The sequence below is a fragment of the Triplophysa rosa genome, linkage group LG1 (assembly GCF_024868665.1).
Source record: "Triplophysa rosa linkage group LG1, Trosa_1v2, whole genome shotgun sequence".
In the NCBI taxonomy this organism is placed as follows: domain Eukaryota; kingdom Metazoa; phylum Chordata; class Actinopteri; order Cypriniformes; family Nemacheilidae; genus Triplophysa; species Triplophysa rosa.
This window is the reverse complement of record NC_079890.1, coordinates 5,964,381-5,991,716: the sequence shown is the minus strand read 5'-3', so window position 1 is coordinate 5,991,716 and position 27,336 is coordinate 5,964,381. Positions and strand designations below refer to the sequence as shown.

At 39.9% G+C, this 27,336-nt stretch overlaps 2 protein-coding genes across 7 annotated transcripts in view; both read right to left on the bottom strand.

Annotated features, from left to right (window-relative positions):
* Nucleotides 1-1,946: 1,946 nt before the first annotated feature.
* Nucleotides 1,947-5,859, bottom strand: LOC130558026 (uncharacterized). Its single transcript, XM_057340598.1, has 8 exons — nucleotides 5,671-5,859; nucleotides 3,771-4,432; nucleotides 3,647-3,692; nucleotides 3,418-3,509; nucleotides 2,790-2,900; nucleotides 2,299-2,527; nucleotides 2,029-2,172; nucleotides 1,947-1,970 (listed from the first exon to the last, which is right to left on the bottom strand). The coding sequence occupies exons 1-8, from the start codon at nucleotides 5,857-5,859 to the stop codon at nucleotides 1,947-1,949; spliced, it is 1,497 nt and encodes a 498-aa protein (XP_057196581.1).
* A 12,386-nt stretch (nucleotides 5,860-18,245) lies between these two features.
* clcn3 (chloride channel 3) overlaps nucleotides 18,246-27,336 on the bottom strand; it is a 70,744-nt gene continuing 61,653 nt past the window's right edge. For 3 of the 6 annotated variants that reach the window (XM_057346530.1, XM_057346548.1, XM_057346539.1), the window contains 5 exons: nucleotides 27,021-27,207; nucleotides 26,535-26,933; nucleotides 26,141-26,357; nucleotides 24,304-24,379; nucleotides 18,246-20,698 (listed from right to left, as the gene is read on the bottom strand). In XM_057346530.1, the coding sequence (XP_057202513.1) occupies nucleotides 20,537-20,698; nucleotides 24,304-24,379; nucleotides 26,141-26,357; nucleotides 26,535-26,933; nucleotides 27,021-27,207 (1,041 nt within the window). In that variant the 3' untranslated portion in view covers nucleotides 18,246-20,536. Of the gene's footprint in view, nucleotides 20,699-23,307; nucleotides 23,354-24,303; nucleotides 24,380-26,140; nucleotides 26,358-26,534; nucleotides 26,934-27,020; nucleotides 27,208-27,336 lie in introns of all 6 variants that reach the window. The other 3 variants (XM_057346558.1, XM_057346577.1, XM_057346568.1) reach the window with 2 other exon arrangements.

Below are 27,336 nucleotides of genomic sequence, written 5' to 3'. Positions count from 1 at the left end.
CCAATTCCAATTTTATATGTGAAGTACATGTGTTACGACCTCTAGGGGTAAGCTGTAACAGAAAATGAGATTTGTTCACACCAGAGAGTTGCCAAATAAACAATTTTATTTTATTTTCAAAGGGAATATCTTCAGGGGCAGACAAGGCCAAAACAATAAACAAAACAACCTTTTTGTTAGAAAACTAAATAACCTCAAACGGAAATGAAGAAAACAAAATACCGATCTACCTCCCTCAATCATAAACAAAGTAACAAAAAGATGCATATAAACAAAATGGCGTCTAACCCCCTACGTCCCTTAAATTGGCAATTTAGTATTTACAAAGTTATTTACAAAGTTTCAGAGCGTACATAAAACAGCATTAGAATCCAAATCGTAGGAAAAGCAGGCAACGTTCAGATAAACAGGAGATTCAGGATTTAAGTTACAATAATAAAAACTCCACAGATTCATGTCTCAGAATATAACTCTCTGGTACAACACTCACAATCAACGACATCAAAGATACCAACTATGGCAGAAAATAGGCTACGAGACCGCTAGCGAAACATAACAGTAACAAGAGTCAGCAAGGCTCGAAGCTCTGGGTGAGTGTTTGGGGCAGTCCTTGTATATGTGGCCTGTGCATAGTAGGACCAATCACCATCTCCAGCTGGTTAACAGAGGCCACACCCATCTGGAACACAAACATGTCTACACACACGAGCAGAGATCAAAATACATACAAAAAAAATACTATTCACAAATGCATAGACTTTCTCAAGTTTCTAACACATGTTAGAAAAGCTTTCCAATGACTGTTGACATGGACACAGATTAAAATGAAGATTAACATTAGTTGAGCTATATCCTATGACACCTACTGTAAACCATCTTTCAGATTACTTTTCTCTCCCAACCACCTTCACTTCTCATTTTATACAGTTAAACATTGTGCCGTAATATATTTTGTGTTTGAATTGCAGGACTATTGGAGAGATATTTGCCGTTAGCATCGCACAGGTTGGTCCTCCACCAAACTTTTTTTGCAGTGGTGTTACAAGTACATTTGATTGTGCAGTAGGACATTTCTTTTGTTATAGGCAATTTTAGTGGACATGATTTTTTTAATTCACCGTTTTACTGTTTGTTACAGCTCTGTAGTTCTACACGCTACAGTGAGGTTACTTCCCATGCTACAACAAATATGCTCTGGAATAAAACTGTATGGGCTTCTCGGCTTGGTCTGAAAAGATACTGACATTTGCAGACAGCTGTTTGTTCCAGGATCATTTTGCAAGGCAAGCAATAAATACTATCTCATAGATAAAATGAACTGAATCAAGAACCATTTCAAATATGAATGTATGGTTTTCTCTTTTTTTTGTAAATTTAAGGTGGATGCTGATTTTTTAGTGACATCACTATCACCTGTCTTCAGTGAGATGGGTACAATGAGGCGTCAAAGAGAGTCCAGAGTAGTCAACTTTCTACAAGACTATGTACAGGACATAGAGGATGAAGGTGAATAATTTGAACAAATTAAAAATGTTATTATACTAAAGTTGAAACTATTCTGTCCTTTGAATTTTCTTTTTTGAAACTAATGCGAATTTGTAGTAGTTGTGGAAAAGTTTACTGTATTGTTCTATTTGGGGTAGTACCTGCATATTGTAACTGCAAGTTAAAACTACAATGATTTTTATCACCTTCTCAGAAGAGAGCAAAAACAACAAAGACAGACCCAAAGAGGACACAGAGTGAAGATGACAAGGCAGATGGACATACCAACAACATGCTCATTAATGTTGGCAAGTTTTGCCAGTGGCTGACAGGACCGTCTCATATTCCATTAAGTCATGCAGACCGTGAGCATTTTAAAATTGTCATGGAATTTGATCATGATTGCAGTGTACGCTATGGTACACAGTATCTGTTTCCCTGTAGTTAACGCATGTTCCCGCTCAGTCACATTCCCAGTTGCACACCTGGGTACATATAAGGAATTCAGGAATGTTGTTTCACAGGCCATTACCCATGGCTTACCCATGGATCAACCAAAGTCTGTAGTTCATTCATCATTTCCACAGTCAGAGGGAATTCATATTCAGGCACTACAATACCACTTTCTGTGTCAAGACGCTCAAAGTCTACAGCAGTCTCCCAGTCAATGTCTGGTTCTTGCAGGTCCTATAAATGTTTATAAAGTCACAAATCAAAGCTTTGCCATTGTAACAGTATTTAATATAGATATTAAAAAATGATGGTCATGATGTTTACATTTAATACATTAAGTCAATGCATTTACACTCTTACTTCAAGGTTCTCAGAATGTACATTAGTGTTCAGCATCTGTGCAATCTCCCAGATCTGTGTTGGAGTAAATATCTCCAAGCCTCTTTTGAGTCTTGGAAGAAATGCATAATGCACACAAAATATGTCATCTGTACATGAAATGTCCAGGAGGGCATCTTCCTCAAGAGAGTGAAGAAGGTAGTACTTTGAAGATACAGAGATCCACACATCCCGCCATAACCGTTCTATCCTATTGGGTGTTAAAATAAATAATAAATAAAAAAATTATGACATTGTATCAAACAGGCAATTTTTATAAATAGAACAAAAACTCACAAATATGTGGTATAATTGTGTTTGGCAATGTCATACCTTACACCCAAAGCTTGAACTGCTAGTACATTCTACATGTAGAACTTGATATTATGGAAATGTAATGTTACTAATGTAGTGTTAGTAATGAAAACTCAAAGTGATTACTAGGAAAGCTGTGACAGAAATATGAATTGTACCTTTGGTTGTGGACGCTTTTTCCTGAGATGAAGCTTCCCCGATTATTGCCACGGACAGTGAACATAAACCGAGCAATATCTACGTTCTCCACTCCCTGGTCAGCTCTTACCCTGAAATCACAACAATAATAGTGGAATAAACAGAGAAAAAGTATTTATACATTTGATTAAGGCTCTGACAAATTAACATCCTCAAGAAAAAAAAGCATTAACTTTTTTTGAACAAATGTTTTTCATTGAATGGCCATACAAGTTCTCAAACCCACTGTATATTCAAATGTGGGATGAGCCAAAAATGTCCCACAAGGATTTTGCAAGTGTCCTTATGGAGGCATAATCTAAAACATAATGTCTTCCTTTACATGAACTTCTAAAGGGAACATCTTAATGCTGTAATCTGGCAAAGTAAGGGTGCACAAAATATATAAAAAGTTGACAGTTTGTAAAATATTTTTCAACAGAATAAGTATTTCTTGACAACCTTTCGCTTTAAGGAAACTCAACTCAAAGTTCAGATTTATCTGTTTCTAGAGTGTAAGATCAAGCAGTTATAGAACATTATGATTTTTTCTCAGCCTAATTATCTACCGAGAGGAGTGTAGCTTTGTAACCATTTAAAATACACTACCTTGAGGGTAAACCATGCAGCTGAGTTGCCTCCAGAAAGAATGAAAATGCCGTTGTGGCACGGTTATTTGTGGCTGCATTCAAGTACAATATCTACAAAAGGCAAAACAAAATGTGAAACCGATAAAAAAGCATCCAAGTTGTGTGCACGCGTGTGTCCCCGAAGACTACAAAATGTTTAGTCAGAACACAACAAGTAGAATTACTCAAATACAGTGTCAGCCATTTACCTTTCTGGAGAAACCGTCCACTCCTCCAAATATCGCAATATTGTATCTGGGAGGCAATTAATATTAAACATTCATAAAAGAAACATGCAAATGTATTTATATTCAACTTCACTTTAATATAAACCTTATTAACTTGTGGTTTGTGTCCACATGTACCAGAGACAAGGGCCCTGGTACAGAGTACACTCTGCGCACAACACAGCCAAGATTTGACAACCTTGAGATGATGCCCATAGAATCAATTCTATGCATAGAGGCTGCAACTCTTCTCCACTGAACCCTGTGGCCCAATGACTCCAGTCTTCCTCTGACCATCCTGTAGCCTGCATTTGGTAAATCATTCTTGACAGAAGCAACCAAAATGTCCAGTTCTTCATCACTGATAGAACTGTACATGTCCCTGACAGAGAGCTCATATACTTTCATGCGTCTGAAAATTGTGTTCCTTGAAACACCCATCAGTGTAGCTATGCAGCACACAGGAAGGTGAGCATGGAGCGTTTCTTTCAGGTGTTGTTCCTCAACCAAAATTTTTGGTCGTTCTGTGGTGCCAGCAACTTCCACTCTGACACATGGGGCTGGACATTTCACTTGTGCCCTCACAAGGTCAAAGAACTCTTGCAAAGCCTGGGTGATAACAGGGGGTACTTGTATGTTATTAGATAGGGCCTCCAGAATATACAGCACCTGATGACAAAGAAACTCCACGTAATCCAAATCCAGTGATGTTGCGCTGAATACCTGCTGTAACTTTTGCAAAAGATTTTCCAAAAGGTGATGTTTCATCTGTTGACAGAACAAAGAAAAGGTGTCAAGATCAATGTCCATGTTGTAACACACAAATCACTGTTCAAAAGTTGAAAGAGGTTTGAAACCATGAAAATGTTCAACTGGATTTTTTTTATATAATTCTCTAGTCCCTTGTTTTGCACCTAGTAGATGTGGTGTGACATGATCTCTGTGTTTTGAGTAAAACATATTCTTGTCGTAAACATAAACATAGGCTATGTATACGAAATCCAGGCTAAACATCAATCTAATTATCAGATCAGCAGCATGAAAATTTGATATCAAGCATTAATTTCACTTTGATTTCAAACTCTGACGTATCCGGTCTTAGTCAATATTAAACAATCATGGATATAGTCACAAAATTATCCTATGTAAAGAACAATCTTCTTAAAAAACAGTAAACCACAAAAAATACTTTAGCTGGATTTACACATGCAGTGTCACAGTCAGCCAGGGACTATTTTTCCAGTGAAATGAAGGCTTTTAGTAATTTAAATTCATGCATTGATACATGTTCTTTGACTTTATTATTTGTTTTGTGTTGTTACATTAACAGTTTTATAAAATAAATAACACACTTGAGGCTAGCGAGACTAATTTAACCATAAACAGTTTGAGGGTTCAAGGTTAACGTAGTCAGCCACATTCCATGTGAAATGTTCTCTCTACATGTTAATTTCATTACTTGATTCATTTATGTTCTTGCTACATGTTAATTTCATGTTGAGAAAACATGACTCAAACATGTGGAACTAATGTCCATGATTGAATCATGTTAAACCAATGAGTCATTTTTTTGAGTGCAGGACTGTGCTTTAGTTGAATTAAGATATTTATGTCGCTTTTATAAAAATGTATTAGAATAATACATTGCTGGTGTGCATCTCGAGACAAAACAATGGCACTGATATATTTCAATGTATTTCTGGGCAAGATATATTTTAGACAGGGACTAGCCTTAATCCTTGTCTGTGAAACCGGGCACATATCTCCAGGCGTTGTGTGGGTGCAGTTTATTGCATGGATTAAACATGACAAAAGACCATGTATTTAACATAAATTAATTACCTGCTCCGACATGATGGTCCCACAAAATGTGTAGTGTCTTCTCTACCTAACTTATAGTGACTGGAATTGAACGAGAGATTACCTGTCACCAATCAAACCAAACAACCAATCACAGAGGTGGAGTCATCAGTCACCTGTCCCGCCCCCAATGTCTCAAAACTCACCTTGAAGATCGAGCGAGTGATGAGCAGTTGCGAGCGCTCATCCCAGCCCATGCTCGCATTCCTGCATTTGTGCACGCTGAGCAGAAAAGAGCCCGCACGAGGATTCTTTTCCGCTTGAGGATACTGTTCTGCACGCTCGCAGAGTATAAATGCGCCCTCGCGGAGCAGCTTTCTGTACGTGGCTATCATTATGCGCGTTTGCATCGCGCGTGAATTTTGGGTCTATTTAAACTCCATATACATCCCCTCCCGTCATCTTCGGTCTGAAAATGAGCGATGCCTGGTTGTCCCATCACAACGAGGCACCAAATCCCTTGCAAAACCTTTACTTATTCGGTTCCCCTTTGGTGGAATGAACTACCAGCCTCCATCCGAACTGCAGCAGCATCCTTCACAAGTTTAAAAAAACAGCTCTAAACATACCTGCTCCGCATTTATTTGACTAACCAATAACTCTGTATGTCTGTCTGTCAAAAAAAAGAAAAAACCTTGTTGTTCATTCTCTCCTTTGCTTACTCCAGCTTTAATCCTCATAGTAGAATGCTCTTGTAAACTAACGGTACTGTTTAGCGTGTTGATAAAATGTTTACATGCTCTCCTACTTGTAAGTCGCTTTGGATAAAAGCATCTGCCAAATGAATGAATGTAAATTGACCCCGCGGGCCAAATGGGAGCAACTGACACTCGCAACCTACCCAATTGTTTTCATAGGCGCCTAGAGTACATTGACTCCCAAACAGCCCAGAGAACTCAGAACGACCCAGATTCAAATCTCTGGCTCCTCGTGGCCCCCTCGTATGGCTACCAAAGTTTGAAGTCGGTAAGACCTCGTTAAGTCCTAAAATTAGGCGTAAAATTAGACGACGTCATGGGACATATATTTTCCTGGAAAAAAATATTTTGTTTTTAATATGAATATGTGATGCGTGAGGGTGTGACGAACCAGCGTTTGAAGCACCTTGGATTTTGCAAAAAAATTATGCATATTTCAACAAAATGCTGAGTAGAGGCTTATTTTTATGAAAAGTGCATTTGTATTCAAAGTAAGTACAGGCTGAAATGTACATATCTGTTGGTCTGGCATTCAAAACTTGTTACAGTATTGTCCAAAGAAAGCCTATGAGGCCCTTGTCGAATAGGTGGCGAGTGGGACTTCCTGTGACTTTACATTTTCCAAATAAGTAAGTTCCTGTCATTTACCTAAAATTTTGCCTTTGATGTTTTTCTACTTTTTTAATATTCATATTCTCTTCTCTCACTCAGATCCTGCGAAGAGGTGTAGTCCAAATGCATCAGATTCAGACTTTGATACAGCAATGGCAGAACACCTGAAGCATGCTGGGGGTGGTGGATCTAAAAAATGAACTTTCACAGACTCTAAAACATTTACACATGTGTTAACCATAATCCAGTATTTTGTTGTTTATTTGTTTTATTGCTGTTTAACAGTAATGAAAGACTGTTAGGAAATAATTGGTAGTGCCATAGCTCTGACTTCCATGCATCCATGGTGGAACATATAGGGTCGGTGGACTGGTTCTTAGGTTAATTTGGTCATCACTATGAAGTCTTGGTAAGGACACGGAGACAGGATGTCTGATTAAAGTACTTTAATGTCCAATTGCACTGTTTACATTTGCAGTTGCAAGCATACAGTATCCATAGTTTCTGCATATGTGTGGTCTAGACAAGGAAAGGGAAACATAAACAACATAACTTAAATTAATTCAATTCAATCCAATTCAATTTTAATTATATAGCGCTTTTCACAATGTGCATTGTTCCAAAGCCGCTTTAAGGAGAAAATAAGAAAATCAGAAGAACACAAAAAAGGTAAAACAGCACATGGCATGGTGTTTCTAGAACAAGCAAGATCATTCTAGTAAATAATGTCTAATAAATGCAGTCTCCCGGTGGTTTATTTAGCATATTATGCATTACGTGAAAGCTTGGCTGAAAATATGTGTCTTTAATCTAGATTTAAATTGGGAGAGTGTGTCTGACCCTCGAATAGTATCGGGAAGGCTATTCCAGAGATTAGGTGCTACGTATGAGAAAGCTCTACCCCCTTTGGTGGATTTAGTTATTCTAGGTGTTATCAAAAGTCCAGAGTTTTGAGATCTTAGAGAGCGTGATGGGTTGTAGTGTGGTAGAAGCTCTTTTATGTACGTAGGGGCTAAACCGTTTAAGGCTTTATAAGTAATTAAAAGAACTTTAAAGTCAATACGATACTTAATGGGTAGCCAGTTAAGGGATGATAGCATTGGGGTTATGTGATCGTATTTTCTGGACCTGGTGAGAACTCGGGCAGCTGCATTCTGAACTAACTGTAGTTTGTTTATTGATGATGCAGGACAACCACTGCATTACAGTAGTCAAGTCTTGAGGTGACAAATGCATGAATAAACTTCTCTGCGTCAGCAACACATAAACTATTTTGTAATTTGGCAACATTTCTAAGGTGGAAGAAGGCTGTTTTTGTGACATTTGAGATGTGATTTTAAAATGACAGGTTGCTGTCTAAAATAACACCTAGGTCTTTAACTGTATTTGTTGGAGTAACAGTGGAGCCTTCAATTTACAGGTTATAATCCAAAATATTCTGCTGTCTTGTCTTTTGTCCGATAAGTAATATTCCTGTTTAATTATAAATTAAAAGAAGGAAATTACTAGTCATCCAATGTTTTATATCTTATATCTATATCAGATATATTATATCTGTTATAACAGAGACAGGAAACCAGAGTAGTTCAGTAGAGGGGGAGAGTTTGCATATTCCACAACCTCTCTTTTTACCCCTTCTGGTGGAAAAGGCAATTGTACGTCCAAAATTACCATTCTTTTTGTAATAGATTTGTCCAGCAGGTAGACAGACCTATACAACCAAGGTCATTCAATAGAGGAGGAGAGTGGGCATATTTCACAACCTCTCTTTTTACCCTACTGGTGGAAAAGGGAATAGCATGTCCAAAAATAACACTTTTTTCAATAGCTTTGTCCAGCAGGTAGACAGACCTATACAACAAGGGTCATTCAATAGAAGAGGAGTGTGGGCATCTTACACAAACTTTCTTTTTACCCCTACTGGTGTAAAAAAAGGAATTGCATGTCTAAATGAACCTTTTTCTAATATCTTTGTCCAACATGAAGACAGAGACATGAAACAAGGAAATCACTTGAATGGTTGGATTACGTCACCTGTTGGATTACGTCACTTCCTGTTTGCTGAGAGCACGTGGTTTGAGCCGGAGCTCTTTCAAACTTATTCTTAATACATTGTTTATTCTTGTTATATCTTAAGACTTGTGTTTTAAATTGTTATTCACCAAGGGTAAAACTTATCCTTAAGTATATCCCATACCAAATTCGTCCTTAAACGCACTGATAAATTATTTTTATCGGATCACTCGCTATTAGCCCTCAGGCTGTTAGCATTACCAGCCTGCTTACTGCTTAACACACTGTTCTCATTATTACATCACTAATGGCTAATGTTTCAGACGTGTTTGTACCTCTGAGTGCAGATGAGGAAACGTTCGCACTTCAGTCGGAATTGGAGGCTGTGGAGAAGCAGATCCAGGATTTACTTGAGAAGCAGACACGGCTGCGAGAACATAAAATGTCCCGAGCTGACGCTCGCAAATCCGCGGTAAGTTTTCATCATGATTGTAATACTCCTACCACTTCTACTCCGCGTGTTTATCTGCACAGAGCCCAGGCTTCGAGAACACGATCAGCCCAAATGAACTTCACTCCTGCACCGGCACACCCACGGTGAAAGGCGCGAGCCAGGACCGGAGAGATGACCCAACTGCCACCACCGGTCTTCGAGATCCTAACCATGAACCGTTTTGCCGCCCTCTGCGAGACAGAATTCAACGCTGTGGTCATCGGAGACTCAATCATCCAGAACGTACACGCTTCCTCCACTAAAGGTAATGTGTGCACTCATTGTTTTCCTGGCGCCCGTGTTCTTGATGTCTCTGCGCAGGTACCTGTGATCCTGAAGGACGACGCTAACGTCGAAGCTGTCGTGCTGCACACGGGGGTCAACGACGTCAGGATGCAGCAGTCAGAGATCCTGAAGAGGGACGGGGCTCTTCTGTCCCGGCGGCCTGCACCCCAGCAGCATCGGAGCAGATCTTCTGTGTGACAACATCTCAAAGACGCTACTAACCGTTTGACTACGTCTTGACGTCTCGTAAGTCAAAACTTTAACCATATGGTACAATAGCACCACTCGCACCCTTAAAAGAGCAACACGTAAACTGGAGCGCAAATGGAAACAATCCCAATCAGAGGTCTTTAAAATTGCGTGGAAAGAGAGTGCAAACTGTTATAAAAAGGCACTAAAAGCAGCAAAGGCTGAGCACCTCTGTAACCTCATAGAAACTAACAAAAACAATCCAAGATTTTTATTTAGTACAGTTGCTAAATTAACAAATAAACAGACATCACCTGACCTGGTTATTCTGCCGCACCTTGGTAGCAATGAATTCATGAATTTTTTTACAGAGAAAATTGAAAATATACGAGACAAAATAGTAAAAACTCAACCTCCAAGTCTGTCCTATGAATTAGTACCAACAATCGCCCCAAAAGAAAGGATACAGTGTTTTTCACCTATAAAACAGGAAGATTAAATTAAACTTATTGCAACATCTAAACCTACAACTTGCTTATTAGACCCCATACCAACTAAATTATTAAAAGTTATTACCTGTTGCAATTGAGCCCGTTTATAACATTATCAACTCGTCAATTAATCTAGGCCATGTCCCAGGACCCTTTAAACTGGCCGTCATTAAGCCTCTTATCAAGAAACCAAACTTAGACCCCAATGAACCAGGAAACTATAGACCGATTTCAAATCTCCCTTGTCTAAAATACTAGAAGAGTAGTGTCCACTCAGTTGTGCTCTTTCTTACAAAATAATGACATACACGAAAAATTTCAGGCAGGCTTTAGATTGCATCCTAGTATTGAAACTGCGCTCGTTAAAATTACAAACGACCTGCTTATAGCATCAGATAAAGGTATCATCTCACTCCTAGTCCTGCTTGACCTTAGTGCGGCGTTCGATACTGTAGACCATAAAATACTTCTAGATCGCTTACACAATTATACCGGTATTCAGGGACAGGCACTACAATGGTTCAGATCTTACTCATAAGACAGACATCAATTTGTCCATTTAAATGGGGAATCATCAAATCTAACGCAAGTAAATTATGGATCACCTCAGGGATCGGTTTTAGGACCCTTGCTATTCTCCATATACATGCTGCCCCTTGGAAACATTATTAGAAAACATGGAATTAGCTTCCACTGTTATGCAGATGATACTCAGCTATTTATATCATCAAGACCAGATGATTCCTTCCAGCTATACAAATTGGCAGAGTGCATCGAAGATATAAAACATTGGATGACTAGTAATTTCCTCCTTTTAAATTCTAATAAAACAGAAATATTACTTATCGGACCAAAGACACGTGAGCAGAATATTTCGGATTATAACCTACAAAGCTGCACTGTTACTCCAACCAATACAGTTAAAGACCTAGGCGTTATATTAGACAGCAACCTGTCATTTAAAAATCACATCTCAAATGTCACAAAAACAGCCTTCTTCCACCTTAGAAATGTTGCCAAATTGCGAAATATTTTATGTGTGGCTGATGCAGAGAAGCTTATTCATGCATTTGTGACCTCAAGACTTGACTACTGTAATGCACTGCTTAGTGGTTGTCCTGCAGCATCAATAAACAAACTACAGTTAGTTCAGAATGCAACTGCCAGAGTTCTAACCAGGTCCAGAAAATACGATAACATAACCCCAATGCTATCAACCCTTCACTGGTTATTCATTAAGTATCGTGTTGACTTTAAAGTTCTTTTAATTACTTATAAAGCCTTAAACGGTTTAGCCCCTACGTACACTGTCATGGCTCTGCTTCATTAATTCATGTTTTTCTTGGTCCTGTAGCAGAGCCATGACAAAGTCTTTGGTTATGTGTGGAGTGAAACATATTATTGTCCTTTTGACAATAATATGCATTCTCTCCAGTGTCTTTCGTCTAACTCCGCCCCCTTGTTTCTCCGTTTGTGTTTCATCCCTCTCACCTGTCCCATCATTGTTTGAGTATTGTCACCTGGCCGTCACTCTCCCTGTGTCATCAACCCTTGTTAGTGTTCCTTTTTTAAACCCTGTGTATTCTTTGTCCTGTGTCGGTTCATTGTATCCAGTTCGTCGTGTTCTATGTTCCACGTTCGTGTCCCTGCATCTCTCGTGTTCCTACCTTGCCTTGTTCTGCATTGTCCGGTTCTTGTGAGTTTTGTTTGTTTATTGTTTTAGTTCCCGTTTTGCCCCCCCAGAGGGAAGTGTTTGGTTTTTCCTTTTGAAGAGTCTTTTTGTTATAGTGTTTTGTCACCCCATTGTGGGTTTTTGTTTTGTTCCTGTATGTTAATAAACCTTTTCTGTTAACCCCTGATCTGCTGCCTGCATTTGGGTTCTTCTCTTCCTCACCGGCGTGACAGTACATAACAGAGCTTCTACCACACTACAACCCATCACGCTCTCTAAGATCTCAAAACTCTGGACTTTTGATAACACCTAGAATAACTAAATCCACCAAAGGGGGTAGAGCTTTCTCATACTCTAATCTACTGCTGTCCTTCTATCGCTCATCCATCGAGAGCCTGCTGACATACTGTATTACAGTATGGTACGGCAACTGCACCGTTGCAGACAAGGAGAGGCTCCAGAGAGTTGTAAAGGCAGCACAGAAGATCATTGGCTGCCCTCTCCCTTCCCTGATGGACATTTACACCCCCCGCTGCCTCAACAGAGCTAAACTCATCACCAAAGACAGCTACCACCCTGGCTCTGACCTGTTCGAACTGTTGCCCTCAGGTAGGCGCTACATGTACATTAAGACCAGAACAAATAGATTTAAAAACAGCTTCTTCCCAAAGGCAATAACTACCCTGAACTCTCACATGCACTGCTTTTAGTCCAAATCACCCCAACCCCCGGACTCTCTTTAGTCACTATTAAACACTGTTAAGAACCTCACCTTCTGTGTGTAAAATCCAGAGGCACTGTTTAAAGACACTTCAAACAGTAAAGGCAAAACCCTCACAACAAATCTACTCTTCTATACAGAATGCCCAACTGTTTGGCGCACGACTTTCTGCACATTATTCAAATATCATTGGACATGGACATCCCAACATGGAATCTGCAAAGGCAGACAACTTTGTATATATGAGGACTCAGAAAAAGACCCAGAGAACAGACATATGACAACCAACTTCTACAGGGCAACAGTGCTGCCCTAACAAACGTTGAACAGGCCTTCCACACCTTAAAACATATGGTGGAAAAAGAGGAAGCAAATCCCTGCAAACAAAGCCATACAGACACATCAGAAAACACATAACAAAATGAACTCTCAACCCATGCTAATATAAAGAACAGGACCACTCCAGATAGAACTGGAAACACCATCATTCTTCCCTCAAGCCCAGGACTACACAACACAGTCGCTCAACTGCAGCACAGCCGAGCACTGATGGAAGTGGAAATAGTGGAACTGAGCGAGCAGGTTCATGCCCAGACCACAAAAGACACTGAACAACTCAGAGACCAGCTGTGCCAGATAAGAAGTCAGCTGAAAACCTCTATCCAGGAGCTAAAGGGGGAAATAGACACCCTGTCCAAGGACAGAGAAACATTTAAAAAAGACTTCAAAGAATTTAAACAAATAATGGGGAAGGAACTTTCAGAAATGAAAGATTACATGAGGAGGGAGCTCACAGGCTACGCAGTCAAGCTACAACAAAGGGACACACAAATTGAGACCCTGACAACACAGATGAGGCGTCTCTCGACCCCTACAAATGCCCCAAAGAGCAAAGACCACCCCCGGCCTCCCCAACACCCACACAGTCAAACTCCAGCACATCTCTAATATCCACCAAACCATCACAAACCAGAAATAACCAAAGAGATGCAGATGCACCTGCAACTCCCAGCAAGCCTGAGGAGGAACCTCAGAAAACCACAGCCACAACCCCGACTGTGAAACAGCCACTACAAACTGAGGCTGAAATCGTCATTCTCATGGACTCCAATGGGAAGTTCCTGCAAGGGGAAAAACTGTTTCCAGGCCATGAGACAACAAAACTCTGGTGCCCAAAAACAGGTGATGCCCTCAGAATTTTATCTGACTCAAGCTTTGGCACACCATCACACATCATCATTCACAAAGGCAACGACCTGAGAAATGAACAGGAGAGAGTTGGGCATCTGATCTGCAGAGTAGCAGAGAAAGCTACAGAGACCTATCCCAACACAAAGATCATCATATCCACTCTCCTACCCCGCAGAGACATTCACCCAGACACCATCCAGAGAGTCAACTCCGACATCTCCAAAGGATGTGCTCATCTACCTAATGTGCACCTGGCTCATCACCTCACTATAACAGTTAGCGAGCTGCACGACCATGTACACATAATGATGGACAAGGTTAGTGTTTGCAAAAACACTGAGACATAGCATGGGGCAGACAGACCACCTCAACACATCTGAAAACAAGACACCACACTCCACAAATCCAGAGACCCAGCAGAATCCCACAGTCTCATCACAGAGAACAAGCACCAATGATTGGACAATACTGGGGACCCCCATCCCAAGTCTACCTCAGAACACCCCACGCAGCTGAACATCACCACAGACCTCTGCCTACATCATTACACCTACAGAAACCACAGACTGCACCAGATCACCACCCAGAAATATGGGAAAGTCATTTCCAAACATTGTTTAATAAAATACAGACAGACACAAACCGTGAGCAAAATCAAACAATTAGAAAAACTAGAATTAGCAATCAAAGATAATCAAAACCCAATAGACTTCCCAATAACTGAAAAAGAACTTGAAGACAAAAATCAAAAACCTTAAAGCAAAAAAAGCATCTGGACCTGATGGGATTTTAAACGAAATGATAAACATACAAACAGTAAATTCCAACTGGCCATTTTAAAACTATTTAATGTGATTATGTGTGTAGATCACTTCCCTGACATCTGGAATCAAGGCTTGATAACGCCTACCTTTAAAAACGGAGATAAAATTGACCCTAACAACTATAGAGGCATTTGTGTGAGTATAGTAACCTTGGAAAATTATTCTGTAGTTTAATAAACGCTCAACTCTTAGACTCATCTGTCAAAGATGAGAAACTGCCATATCTGAGAACACAAGGACTGCTGTGTGTTAGCTGCACAGAATGTGTCTGCCTGTCACAACAAAAGAGAAAACAGTGAATCTGCCCTGACCTGATGCTTCCAATATACACTCACCTAAAGGATTATTAGGAACACCATACTAATACGGTGTTTGACCCCCTTTCGCCTTCAGAACTGCCTTAATTCTACGTGGCATTGATTCAACAAGGTGCTGAAAGCATTCTTTAGAAATGTTGGCCCATATTGATAGGATAGCATCTTGCAGTTGATGGAGATTTGTGGGATGCACATCCAGGGCACGAAGCTCCCGTTCCACCACATCCCAAAGATGTTCTATCGGGTTGAGATCTGGTGACTGTGGGGGCCATTCTAGTACAGTGAACTCATTGTCATGTTCAAGAAACCAATTTGAAATGATTCGAGCTTTGTGACATGGTGCATTATCCTGCTGGAAGTAGCCATTAGAGGATGGGTACATGGTGGTCATAAAGGGATGGACATGGTCAGAAACAATGCTCAGGTAGGCCGTGGCATTTAAACGATGCCCAATTGGCACTAAGGGGCCTAAAGTGTGCCAAGAAAACATCCCCCACACCATTACACCACCACCACCAGCCTGCACAGTGGTAACAAGGCATGATGGATCCATGTTCTCATTCTGTTTACGCCAAATTCTGACTCTACCATTTGAATGTCTCAACAGAAATCGAGACTCATCAGACCAGGCAACATTTTTCCAGTCTTCAACTGTCCAATTTTGGTGAGCTCGTGCAAATTGTAGCCTCTTTTTCCTATTTGTAGTGGAGATGAGTGGTACCCGGTGGGGTCTTCTGCTGTTGTAGCCCATCTGCCTCAAGGTTGTGCGTGTTGTGGCTTCACAAATGCTTTGCTGCATACCTCGGTTGTAACGAGTGGTTATTTCAGTCAAAGTTGCTCTTCTATCAGCTTGAATCAGTCGGCCCATTCTCCTCTGACCTCTAGCATCAACAAGGCATTTTCGCCCACAGGACTGCCGCATACTGGATGTTTTTCCCTTTTCACACCATTCTTTGTAAACCCTAGAAATGGTTGTGCGTGAAAATCCCAGTAACTGAGCAGATTGTGAAATACTCAGACCGGCCCGTCTGGCACCAACAACCATGCCACGCTCAAAATTGCTTAAATCACCTTTCTTTCCCATTCTGACATTCAGTTTGGAGTTCAGGAGATTGTCTTGACCAGGACCACACCCCTAAATGCATTGAAGCAACTGCCATGTGATTGGTTGATTAGATAATTGCATTAATGAGAAATTGAACAGGTGTTCCTAATAATCCTTTAGGTGAGTGTATGTAGATAACATTATATTATTATATCCCTTTATTCTGCTACCTAAATGTATATTTTGCTTTTGTAAATCTTTGTTTAAACTATACTCTATTTCTGTTTTTATACATTATAAACTACTTTAAGGGCGTTTTCACACCTGTGGATCGATTGCTTTCATCCCAAACCGGGGGTTAAATCGCTACAATGTTGCAATTTATTTTAGTTCGGTTCGCATTCACAAGGCAGTATTTCCAAACGGACCAAACTTTGTTAATACAAGTCACGTGCGAGTAAACTCTCCTTCGATTGGTCAGTGTGCATCTGTTTATTTTCCGGAATTCCGCTCAAAGATGTCATCCGTCAGGATGATTATTGTGGCTTTAGTAACTTCTGTTATATTACTTCAAGCCCATTTGTTTTAAGCGCTCGCTAAACACTTTATAAATTTCGGTGTTTTTGTGTGTTCTGGAGAGCTGTTCGGCAATGTGTTCGTCTGACCAAATTTCAATTAAACATTTCACTTCTTCCCCTGCTCCAAGTGAGCCCACGGTTCCTGCATAAAACACAACTTCACATGCAGAAAGCACAATATACACATGCACTGACACACGCAAGCAGTTCCTGGTTCCGGTTGATCTAACTAATGCAGCCTAAACCCTCAGAGATTTTTGTATTATGGAAGTATAGTGTATGCGAGGTTGAAAAGATGCGTCTTTAATCTAGATTTAAACTGACAGAGTGTGTCTGCCTCACAGACAGTACAAGGAAGACTGTTCCAAAGTTTAGGCGCTAGATAGGAAAATGATCTACTACCTGCACTTGATTTTGAAATTCAAGGTATTAACAACTGACCGGAGCCCTGAGAACAAAGCGAACGTGAAGGACTGTAACACAAGAGAGCTCACTCAGGTACTGAAGAGGTAAACTCTCCACTGCAACCTGAACCAAGCACATCAACGGAGTGGCACAACCAGATAAACCGCAAGCCTCTGGTTCAAGAGTGTTGTGTTTATACATGAAGTCTAAAATTGTATTTTATTCTTTACGATTTGTCTACAGTTTGAACTCAATCTCCCCTATTCTTCAATAACCTATTTCCTTCTCACACACGTTCTATATCTGCTCTCGTCACTCTGTGCTGCTATAGCTCCAGACAACGCTTACGGGTGCAGCTGAGTGGTGCAACTTCTTAAACCCACACCCTGAGACTTCGAGGTTGTGAGTTGTGGTTAACACGCACAACATTTATATGTGAAGTCTTCAATTTTATTTCATTCTCACCTTCTCTTCATAACCCATTTGTTTCTCACGCATGTTCTGTATCTGCTGGTTTTTGTTCTTGTCGCTCTGTGCTGCTATAGCTCCAGACAACGCTTGCGGGTGCAGCTGAGTGGCGCAACTTGTTAAACCCACGCCTTGAGACTTCGGGGGTTGAGGGTTATAACCTTGTGTGTAGCACATGTAATATTTATATGTGAAGTCTTCGATTCCATTATACGATTCTCTTCATAACCTATTTGTTTCTCATGTAAGTTCTATATCTGCCGGTTTTTGCTCTTGTCGCTCCGTGCTGCTCTGGCTCTGTGCTGCCATAGCTTCAGGCAGCGCTTGAGTGTGTAGCTGGGTGACGCAGCTAGTTAAACCCCATACCTTGTGACATCGAGGTTGTGGGTTCGAATCCCGTGAGAACAGTGTAATACGTTAATATGTGAAGCCCATGTTTCGTTCTCACCTGTACTTCTCAACCTGACCTTTTTCACGTACGTTACGTTTCTGACGTTTACGCTCTCGTTGCTCTGCGCCAGCATGGTTCCACGTTGCGCTCGCGGGGGCTTGGTCCCGTAACGCTGCTTGCAGCTATATTTAAAATTGCAACTAATGGGTTTTATACTAATAAAAATGACAAACATATACCCACCATTCATTGATTTACCAGACAGAAACATATTGACGCGTGATACAGAATCAGTGAGAGCAATACTATGCAAACAAAAGATCAACCATTAATTTAAAACAATTTAATTTTTACATATTTATAATGTACAATTAAACCATCAATCATACGTAAAATTCTCCATATTGTACAACTCAAGCACTAGTATAAATAAAAATGAGATCAATGTACAACAACATTTTCTTCATTGATGAAAAGTGCAACATCAACTGCTAATGAGAACAGAGCCCACACGCACTCATATTCCATCCGTCAGCAGGTTCAGGGTTCAAATGCCAGTTACCATGGAAACAAAAAAGGACAGAACTTCACCGATCAGTTAAAAGAGAAGACATCTGCCTTATTTTGGAAAAACATAACATGCTAATATGTAACTCATTCAAATTTTAGGAGAAACTGAGGTTCAGAACAGCCGGTAGGTTATAAAAATGGTCTGATTTAACGTACGTTAGTAACCATTGCTAAACCCAATCTGTATTTGTCTCTGTATCGAATTTGCACAAAATTGTGCCATGTATCTTTGCAAAAGCAATCGAAATCGCCAAAAGCAGTTGTCATATATTAAGTGCAACTTTTCATTCCTTCTCTAGCCTGGTCACATTGCTTAATCGTTCTCTTAAATTGGAAATGGTTTACCGTTTACAAAAAGAAAAAGTTGGTTCATATGCTGCATCTATGTACATGTGGTTTTAATGACAACGCTCTCATCCCACAACTTACAGTTTCCTACCTAAAGTAGGGTGGCATTTTTTTTCTCATTACTGTAATAATTATATAATGAAACTGTCTGTTCACATTGGTTAAGTACAAACATTACGCAACAATCTGTATTTGTTTATAATTATGTTCTCTAGATAGTATATGGTTTTCATTATGGTATTACATGAAAGTGTGAATTTTTTGTATTACTTTAAAAAGATTGATTGCAATAAAAAAAATGGGAAAAAGAGTGAACATGCAGCAAAGGCAACTTACTAACTTCTCTGGAACCAACCCAATTTGAACATTTACATTTGTTAGAAAAAATACATTTGTTACTCACATTTTTGTTTGCAAACTGAGAGGAGTTGCTTAGTGCATGGAGTAGAACAACAAGAACAGCTTTAAAAGAAAAGTCTCTTTTACGGTTGTTTACAGGTAATGAAAAACAAACGTTCCCATTGTGGGTGCTTCAAGACCTGCCAGAAAACCTTGGTTGCCTCGTTCCTAATGACTCCAGTTTAGAACTCCTATGATAGTGTCAATGTTGAAGATGATTAATGGAAGTTCATTCACTCACTCGGTTCTCTCTTCACCTCGTGTCCCTAGGTAGCACAAAGCCTGCTTTATAATTTTTGATCAGTTCACCATTTGAATACTCGACCCTCACAGATTCATAAATACGAACATGATCTTTTATAGACATTAAAGGCATAGTTCACCCAAAAATTAAAATTATGTCATCATTTACTCACCCTCATATAATTTCATACCTGAATAAATCAGAACTTTGTTCTGATGAACACGGAGAAAGATATTTGGAAGAATGTTAGCCATTTTTAGTTCTGGAACATCATTGACTACCATAGCAGAAAAAAATAAATGGTAGTCAAAAGTGCCCCAGAACTGTTTGTTTTCCTAAATTCTTCAAAATATCTAATTTTGTGTTCAACAGAACCATTTTTTTGTACTATGGTAGTGGGTGATGTCCCAGAACTGAAAACTGCTAACATTCTTCCAATTATCTTTCTTTGTGTTCAACAGAACACAGACATTTATACAGGTTTGAAACAACATGAGGGTGAGTAAATGAAGACGAAAATTCTTTTTTGGGTGAACTATCCCTTTAAGAGTTTCTTTTGCTTCACATATCCTGACTGGAATGTTGGGATGCACTCACAAACACAATCTCACTCTGTCACAACATACACACTACAGGTAAACAATGTTATGCAGTCTTTGTGACAGGGCAGTGGTGCTTTGTGGCGAAGGTCCCTCCTCGCAAATGAGCGGTTCATCTTGACCCGTCACCCTCTTGGGGACACATTTTCTAAGGCAGAGAGAGTTCAAATAAGGGGGCTTGAAGGTGAAAGCAAATGTGTCTTGACCACAGGCTTGGGTGTTTGTACATGCGTGTGTGTGAGAGATCGCTGTGGAGAAGGTCTCTCCACGCAGAGCATCCGAAACTGAAGCTTTGCCCAAATCTCCAAGCTTCTCGAGCAGTAAGGCTCAACCTCAAACATCTCCTTCTGGTATGGTATGCAGAATCCAGAAGATTCAACCAGGATGGGGTCCTGCCTGGTTTAGTGTTCTAATTTTTTTTTTGAGGGGCAAGTGTAAGGGTACCAAAGGGACGTGTGGTCAGAGGGATGAATTGTCCAGTAAATGCACCTCCTCTTCACTCTCTTCCTCGTAGCGAGAGAAGGAAGATGCTAGTTGAACATTATGGACTCGGGGTCTTGGTTTGCCATCTGGGCCATATGACGGAGGATATCTTTTTTTGTAATAACACCAAGGAGGCGCCTAGAAAGAGAAAAGGGGGAAATATGATTTAGTTGACTTTTTGTTTTCTGCAATGAGAACTGTCATGTTTGTCACCAAGTTTTGCAGAGAAGACCCACTGAAATGAATCAAAACGTCAGTATTTTTGATGATTATAAGAAACTTACAAACCCAGCTGCATTATGCTGATAATTGACAATGTTTTAACCTTAGTCAAACCTTTTCTTTAACTGCATTACGTCAAAATAAAACTGCAGACTTGGCAACAGACAGTTGACAGCTTCCGGTTTAAAGAGCGGCAGAGCGTGTGAAAGATGCACAGTGCAGGAATCACTATAGTGTTTCTAAGAGCCGACAGCACCTATACAGTGAAAAGCAAAAGTGTTGCAACTGGAAGTGAAACAGTGTGAGGGCCTCCATCTTCACACACTCTGGCCTTGGTGAACGAGAGAACATACAGTTACTTTACAACACAAATTCAAGAGCATGCTTATGCACAACATGTGTTCGCTTTGCTTTTTGTCTACAGTGTTGGGGAATTTTACTTTTTAGCAGTAATGTTACATTTATGCATTACATTCATCATAAACGGAATGAATGACAATTTTGTCATCCCCACCCTTCTGTATATATGAAGTTTGTTTCCAAAATGATAATTCCATAGATATTGCCAAGATTAGTTGTTCATATTAAAGTATGTAAGAAACTTAATACATGTCCTAAATTATTTAATTTGTGAAATGTTGTCCTTTAAATTTAAGGCAAGGTTTAATAATGAACTAATTGTTGCTGCTCCCACTAAGCTCAGTTTGTGCTCCCTTTAAGCTCATCCACATTGAAAGTCTACTTCATAAACAGACTTTAACGTAAAGTGACAACCATCAGTGATTATTTAATGTTTATAAAATGTTTAATTTTTCACAGAATTAAGATGACAAAATTGAGATGGAACTAGTTTATGTCCACAGATGAAAGAGGCATGTTATCTGTTCAAAGAGGGAGGCATGAGAAACCATATCTCATAAATGTCTGTTAATGAAAATGTACATAAATTCACATCTATTTAATTAGAGGCTACATAATTGTGAGCCTACCTGTGAAAGCCCAACTAAAGTCATGTTTTGTGATTTACTGTTCTAAACATCCTAATGTAAAGAACATTCAGTGAAACTATAACATTAATATTAAAATATAAATTATTTCAGGGGTCTGTTTTTTCACTGTTACAGGACTCTGTAACTTCAAATACATCATATTTCAATTATTTCTTAAAAATTCTACATTTTTAATAAAAACATTTTGTTGTGAGCTTAATGGGAACAGGGGATATGCAGTGTGCCCATTAAGCACAGCCAGACGTTTTGAATTTAATGATGTATATTTTCATTAAATTTGTCATTTAAAATAAGAGAACTTTTTGTACTGAAAGAAATGTCTTGTGCACTAAAAAAATGTCTTAATGTAGAGTTTGGTGAGCTTAGTAGGTATGTTTACCCTATAATAATTATATATATACTAGGGCTGTCAAATGATTAATCGCACCCAGAATAAAAGTTTGGGTTTACATAATGTATGTCTGTGTACTGTGCATATTAGTTTTGTATTTATAAAAACAGACACATTTATCTACGAAAAAATAAAATGTTAATAATAAACATTTACATATAATTTAAATTAAATTATTGGCAAATATAAATAAATAAATGTATACATTTTCTAAATGTATACACGTTTGTGTACATGTATGCGTTTATAAATACTAAATTAATATGCACAGTACACAGACATACATTATGTAAACACAGACTTTTATTCTGGATGCGATTAATTGCGATTAATCGTTCGACAGCCCTGATATATACACATCTAATTTTATACCCATGATAGAGTAGTAGTACCACAACGCACTGCGCCAGGCGAATTGTGTGGTTACATCATTGCTTTTCAATAATGTAATAATCTTTACAATACTTTAATAATTTGGGGTATTACTGCATGGTGTTACTTCAGAGTTTGCTCACAGCATAAGTACTACAGTGTAAATACAGCATTACTACGCACACTACCCCAACACTGTTTGTCCAAATAGATATTTTGTATAGACCCAATAATGCATTTTTTCTTTATCGAGTATGCCTGCTGACATGTGGATGGTCAACCGATCTTCCACATGAACTATGCTCTTGAGTTTGGTCCTGAAAAGGGATTTAAAGTGATGCCTCACCCGGAAATGAATTTTTTTTGGGGGGGTGAACTACCACTTTAAGCTTGATGACTGTCTGTCACACGGAGAAACGGTGAGACAACTTGACAAGAGCTGGAAATGTGCGAGTCCATCCAAACAGAGCTAGAGGCATGAAACGCTTGTGAAATGAGTGTCAAACCTTCGCGAAATGTTTGTGGATAAAAGTAAAAAGGACAGGGTGTGGGATTTGAGACGAAGTGAGGATTGTTGGTTTGGGGTTCAGTTGACTACACACTACAGGAAGTGCTATAATTCTAGAGCCACATCAAATCAACATGGTACTAGCAACACAAAATCCTATTCACAGCTACTATGCCTACAGAGATGAAAAAAATACATATGTTGAAGAATGAGAAAATATTCGCTATACACGACAGTTACTCGCCAATAGTTTAGGGGCGGAGCTGCGCAAGGGGTCAGATGTCATCGATCTGTAGCCCAGCGGATGCAGACCGGGCAGCCCACCAAGGAATTTAGCAATAAACAAGGAAAACAAACAAACAATTCAGATGAAGGACATCACGGCATGTGTATTAGATGTGCTTTGGGAGTACACGTGCACAATGCAGAGCTTAAAGGGAAGGGCTACATAAGAGTGCATTTTAAAGACACCATGGCTTTGTGACAAACTACTCTAATCTGCGGGATGACCGAGGACAGGAGCAATAATCTGAGTGAAAGCAGATTTTACAAAACAATAATGACGTCTGCAGGAGAATAGAGTATTTCTTTTTTTTTTTAAGTTATATTTTAGGGGCTTTTTACCTTTATTGGAATAGGACAGCAGAGGGCTGACAGGAAAGCATTGGGCAGTTGAGACTGGAATCTTTATAGTCAACATGAAATCAAATTGATCCCATTTACTTTCCTGAATGACTTTTTCACATTGATCAAATCAAATCTTGTTTAAGAAATGCGTTGCATTATAGAATTAAAATGTGTTGCATTAATGGACTGATGTAAGCCGTCAATGTCACATCGGCAATGGTCAAATAAACAATTTTAAAATGGAATACGTGACTTACTGCGATTCCAAAACAGTTACCATCCAACTCTCCAATAACTTATTACTGCTTGCATTTGGGACTGGCAAGGGTTTTGTACTCGACGTGTAGAACAGTTCCACAAACATGAGCAGACTGTCACGCGAAACGTTTGAAAACACATACCAAAACGGAATATTCTCCTACAGACATCAGTAAAAGTGACTGCAAAAATGTCAAATCAAGTTAAATGTAGCGACATACAGAATTTTATTCAGAACTAGATTTGAAGTTTAGGGGAACCCATCAGGAATGTCTTTTTTCACTCAAGTTTCATGCGTCCCTCCTAAGAGGTGGAGTCTAACAGGCAGAGTGGGGGCATGGGCGGGGCTAATCACCAAGGGCTCCACGTGCTGCTTGAGCTCTTCCAGATGTTCTAAAATATTCTTCTTTGTGATGATGCCCAATACAATCCTGCAACACACACCGTGACGACCATCACTTAGCAACAAAAATTACAGCCACAAATGAAGTACAAAGAAAAATAAAAAACAACATAAGAGCAACAGGACAACAGAAGCAATATGAACAGAAATTCACGAGATCATCAAAATAATCAACTGCAATGCAATTAAATAAACAGAAAAGAATCAAATTGTAAATACTGGAACCACCACCATGTGCATAAACATTTCATTCTATGATTAGGCTGGATTGGCAAGCAGTTGTGAGCTTAACAATAATTACTTTACCATTCTGAAACAAAAAATACTTAAAATCTTTCTATGGTCAGATTATTTTCCCCTCTGGAGATAATTTAAAATATGATTCCTCTGTAAGTGCGGCTCAAGTTGTGCCCTATGATTTCCACGATGCAGAAAACGTGGCCGGAATGGCAGAATCCAGTTATAAAAACACAATTTGCTGTTTAATGTGGAATGGCACGACATCTAGCAAATAATAAAAAAAAGATTCTCTTAATCAGGAAGGAGCGCTGAACAACGAATAAAAGCTTTGAATAATGTCAGTAATTACTTAGCTGCTGTTTAAATATGTTATCTGCTTGTTCTGCGTGCCTCTGAGTGAATGAGTGGTGCCGTTTCATGTATTCTGCGTATGAAACTTGTGGAGTTTACAGAGTCCACATATGGAGACGTGAACACATGAGCTGAGAATTTACTTCACAAGCATTTCACGGTTTCATTTGAGCAAAAGCTACTGTCAAACATGCACTGAAAATGTCTTTGCGACGACCCGTCTAAATAATTTCTGTAAGTCTGTTTAACATTGACACACTCGCTTGAAAAATGCCACTATTTTTTTTTCACTTTACTAAATTACAGTAAATGTACTAGTAAAATGACTAGAAATGCTACAAACATTTTAGTAAACCGTGTAAACGAAAGAAAAAAATGCCTACATTATGCGTCTTGCGCTGCCAAATCTCAATGTACGCAAATGCAAATTACTTAATTATTTTCAAAAATAAAAAAGTCAAGAGAGCTACAGTTGAGGTGAACATTTTTTTTAGTGAACAGAGATTTACACTTAGGTCTGTTTCTCACAAAAAGCTATCGTACGGCTTCAGAAAACATGAAATAAGAATGATTTGATAACAGTCATATTGACTACTTCTGTGGCAAGATGTAGGCAAATGTTCAAGACTTCAGAATTCTGCATGTTTGGGACGGCATGAAAGCAGATGAAGGGTGACGCAATGAGATTTCTTAGTTTCGGTCATAAATTGAAAACCAGTTCCTCGATTTGGTGCATCGCACCCTGTAGTGCATCATTTACACAGCAGGGTGCAGTGCAGAGCAACTCTCATTGTGACCAAGCAGACCTACAGTGCTGAGATACTGTAGACCCCCTCTGGCTTTTTCTGGCATAACAAAATATTTACACCATTTAACATGCAAACAATCGGTATTGTTAAAGCCAAATTTTCAGGTGTGGTTTTTTCAATATCTAACCCTACGGTTTTTAAATGAGATTGTTAAGCAAGGGGATAGATACAGTGAAGGCTTGTGTGTACAAGAGTGTTTCACCCGTGTCTGAGCAGGAGATAAGCAGCTGAGAGGCACGAGGTTCAGTGTGTGAATGCCCAGATGAGTGACACCACAGACTGAGCCCCATCAGCAGTCTATCGATGGGATATGTTAGTTGAAATTTATTTCACACAGAACACTGAGGAGGGTATGCGTATCTCACTCCGGCGTCCAAGAGGACACTTACCCGTTGTGCGTCACAAGGCACTGCCGGAGGCCGAGCTTGCGGAAAATGTCTACCACAATCTCCATGGGCGTGTGGTCGGTGACGGTGAAAGGGCTCATGTCAAGGATGCTGCGGAGTTTCAGTGGTCGCGGGCTGTCTGCAGGAAGGGTCGGGGCATGCTGGGTAAAATACACACGGGAATTCAGCACTATTCTCTCCTGCTTACGGCAGGCATTTTCTGTAGAGGGCGAAACAAAAGTGAAGAAAAACGACATTATTTGCACCATAGCACAGCACCATAGAATGCAAGTTATGTTTAGTCAGGTACACTACTGGTATTGCCAAAAGGTTTATTTTCGGTAAAGAAAATGTTTTGGTTTGTGTGAGAACAGAAATAAAAGTGTCGTTTAGTTACCTATAGCAATTGTTATATCCCTCCGCAGTGCAAAGCCTACCAGCCTCTGTGACTCTTTGGAAACGATAACCGGGAAGCCGTTATAGCTCGTTTCTGAAATGATGGTCTGCAGCTCGCCGAGCGTCATGTCATCCTGCGTGAGCACAGCCAGCGGCGGGTCATTGCGTCCTGGACGCATCACGTCCCGTGCTAACGTGGTGTGTGTGAATTCTTCTTTGGCGTCCAGGAAGGGATATCCATTCAGACGGATATGGGCCTCGTATATTCCCTCTCTCCCGAACGCATCACCCACCCATTTACTGGTCATCACGGCCGCCATTAGAGGAACAATGTATTCCAGCCCGCCAGTGAGTTCGAACACAATGACCACCAGAGACACAGTCATGCGAGTCACACCACCTACAGCCAGCACAATATTACAAATTGGTTCATTAGCCAAAACACAGATGCAAAGAAAGGACAAAGCATCCTTGCATGCACACTTACCAAGGCAGGCTGCAGCCCCGACCATGGCGTAGAGTCCAGGCGTGATGCAGTCAGCACCCACCTCACACCATTCTCTAAACAGGAACCAGTCGTGGTGATAATATGCCAGCTGCTCCACAGCGATGCCCACAATCCGTCCAGCGATCGCACCGATGGCCATGCTGGGGATGAACAGACCCGATGGCACCTGAGGATCCAGCCACATAACCAAATTGACATTCAAGAGCTAAGCAAGGGAAATCCCTCTAGATAATCTCAACAGAATAACATGGCAAGCACTGATGCTGTGGCAGAATCCCATTGGCTCGGAGACATG

Excerpts from the sequence above, each read along its gene's own strand:
- LOC130558026 (XM_057340598.1), bottom strand. The coding sequence starts at position 5,859 with ATGATAGCCACGTACAGAAAGCTGCTCCGCGAGGGCGCATTTATACTC. Across the intron at positions 3,693-3,770 it reads ACAAACCACAAGTTAATAAG|ATACAATATTGCGATATTTG; the intron begins GTTTATATTAAA and ends ATTGCCTCCCAG. Across the intron at positions 2,173-2,298 it reads TACATTCTGAGAACCTTGAA|GACCTGCAAGAACCAGACAT; the intron begins GTAAGAGTGTAA and ends AAACATTTATAG.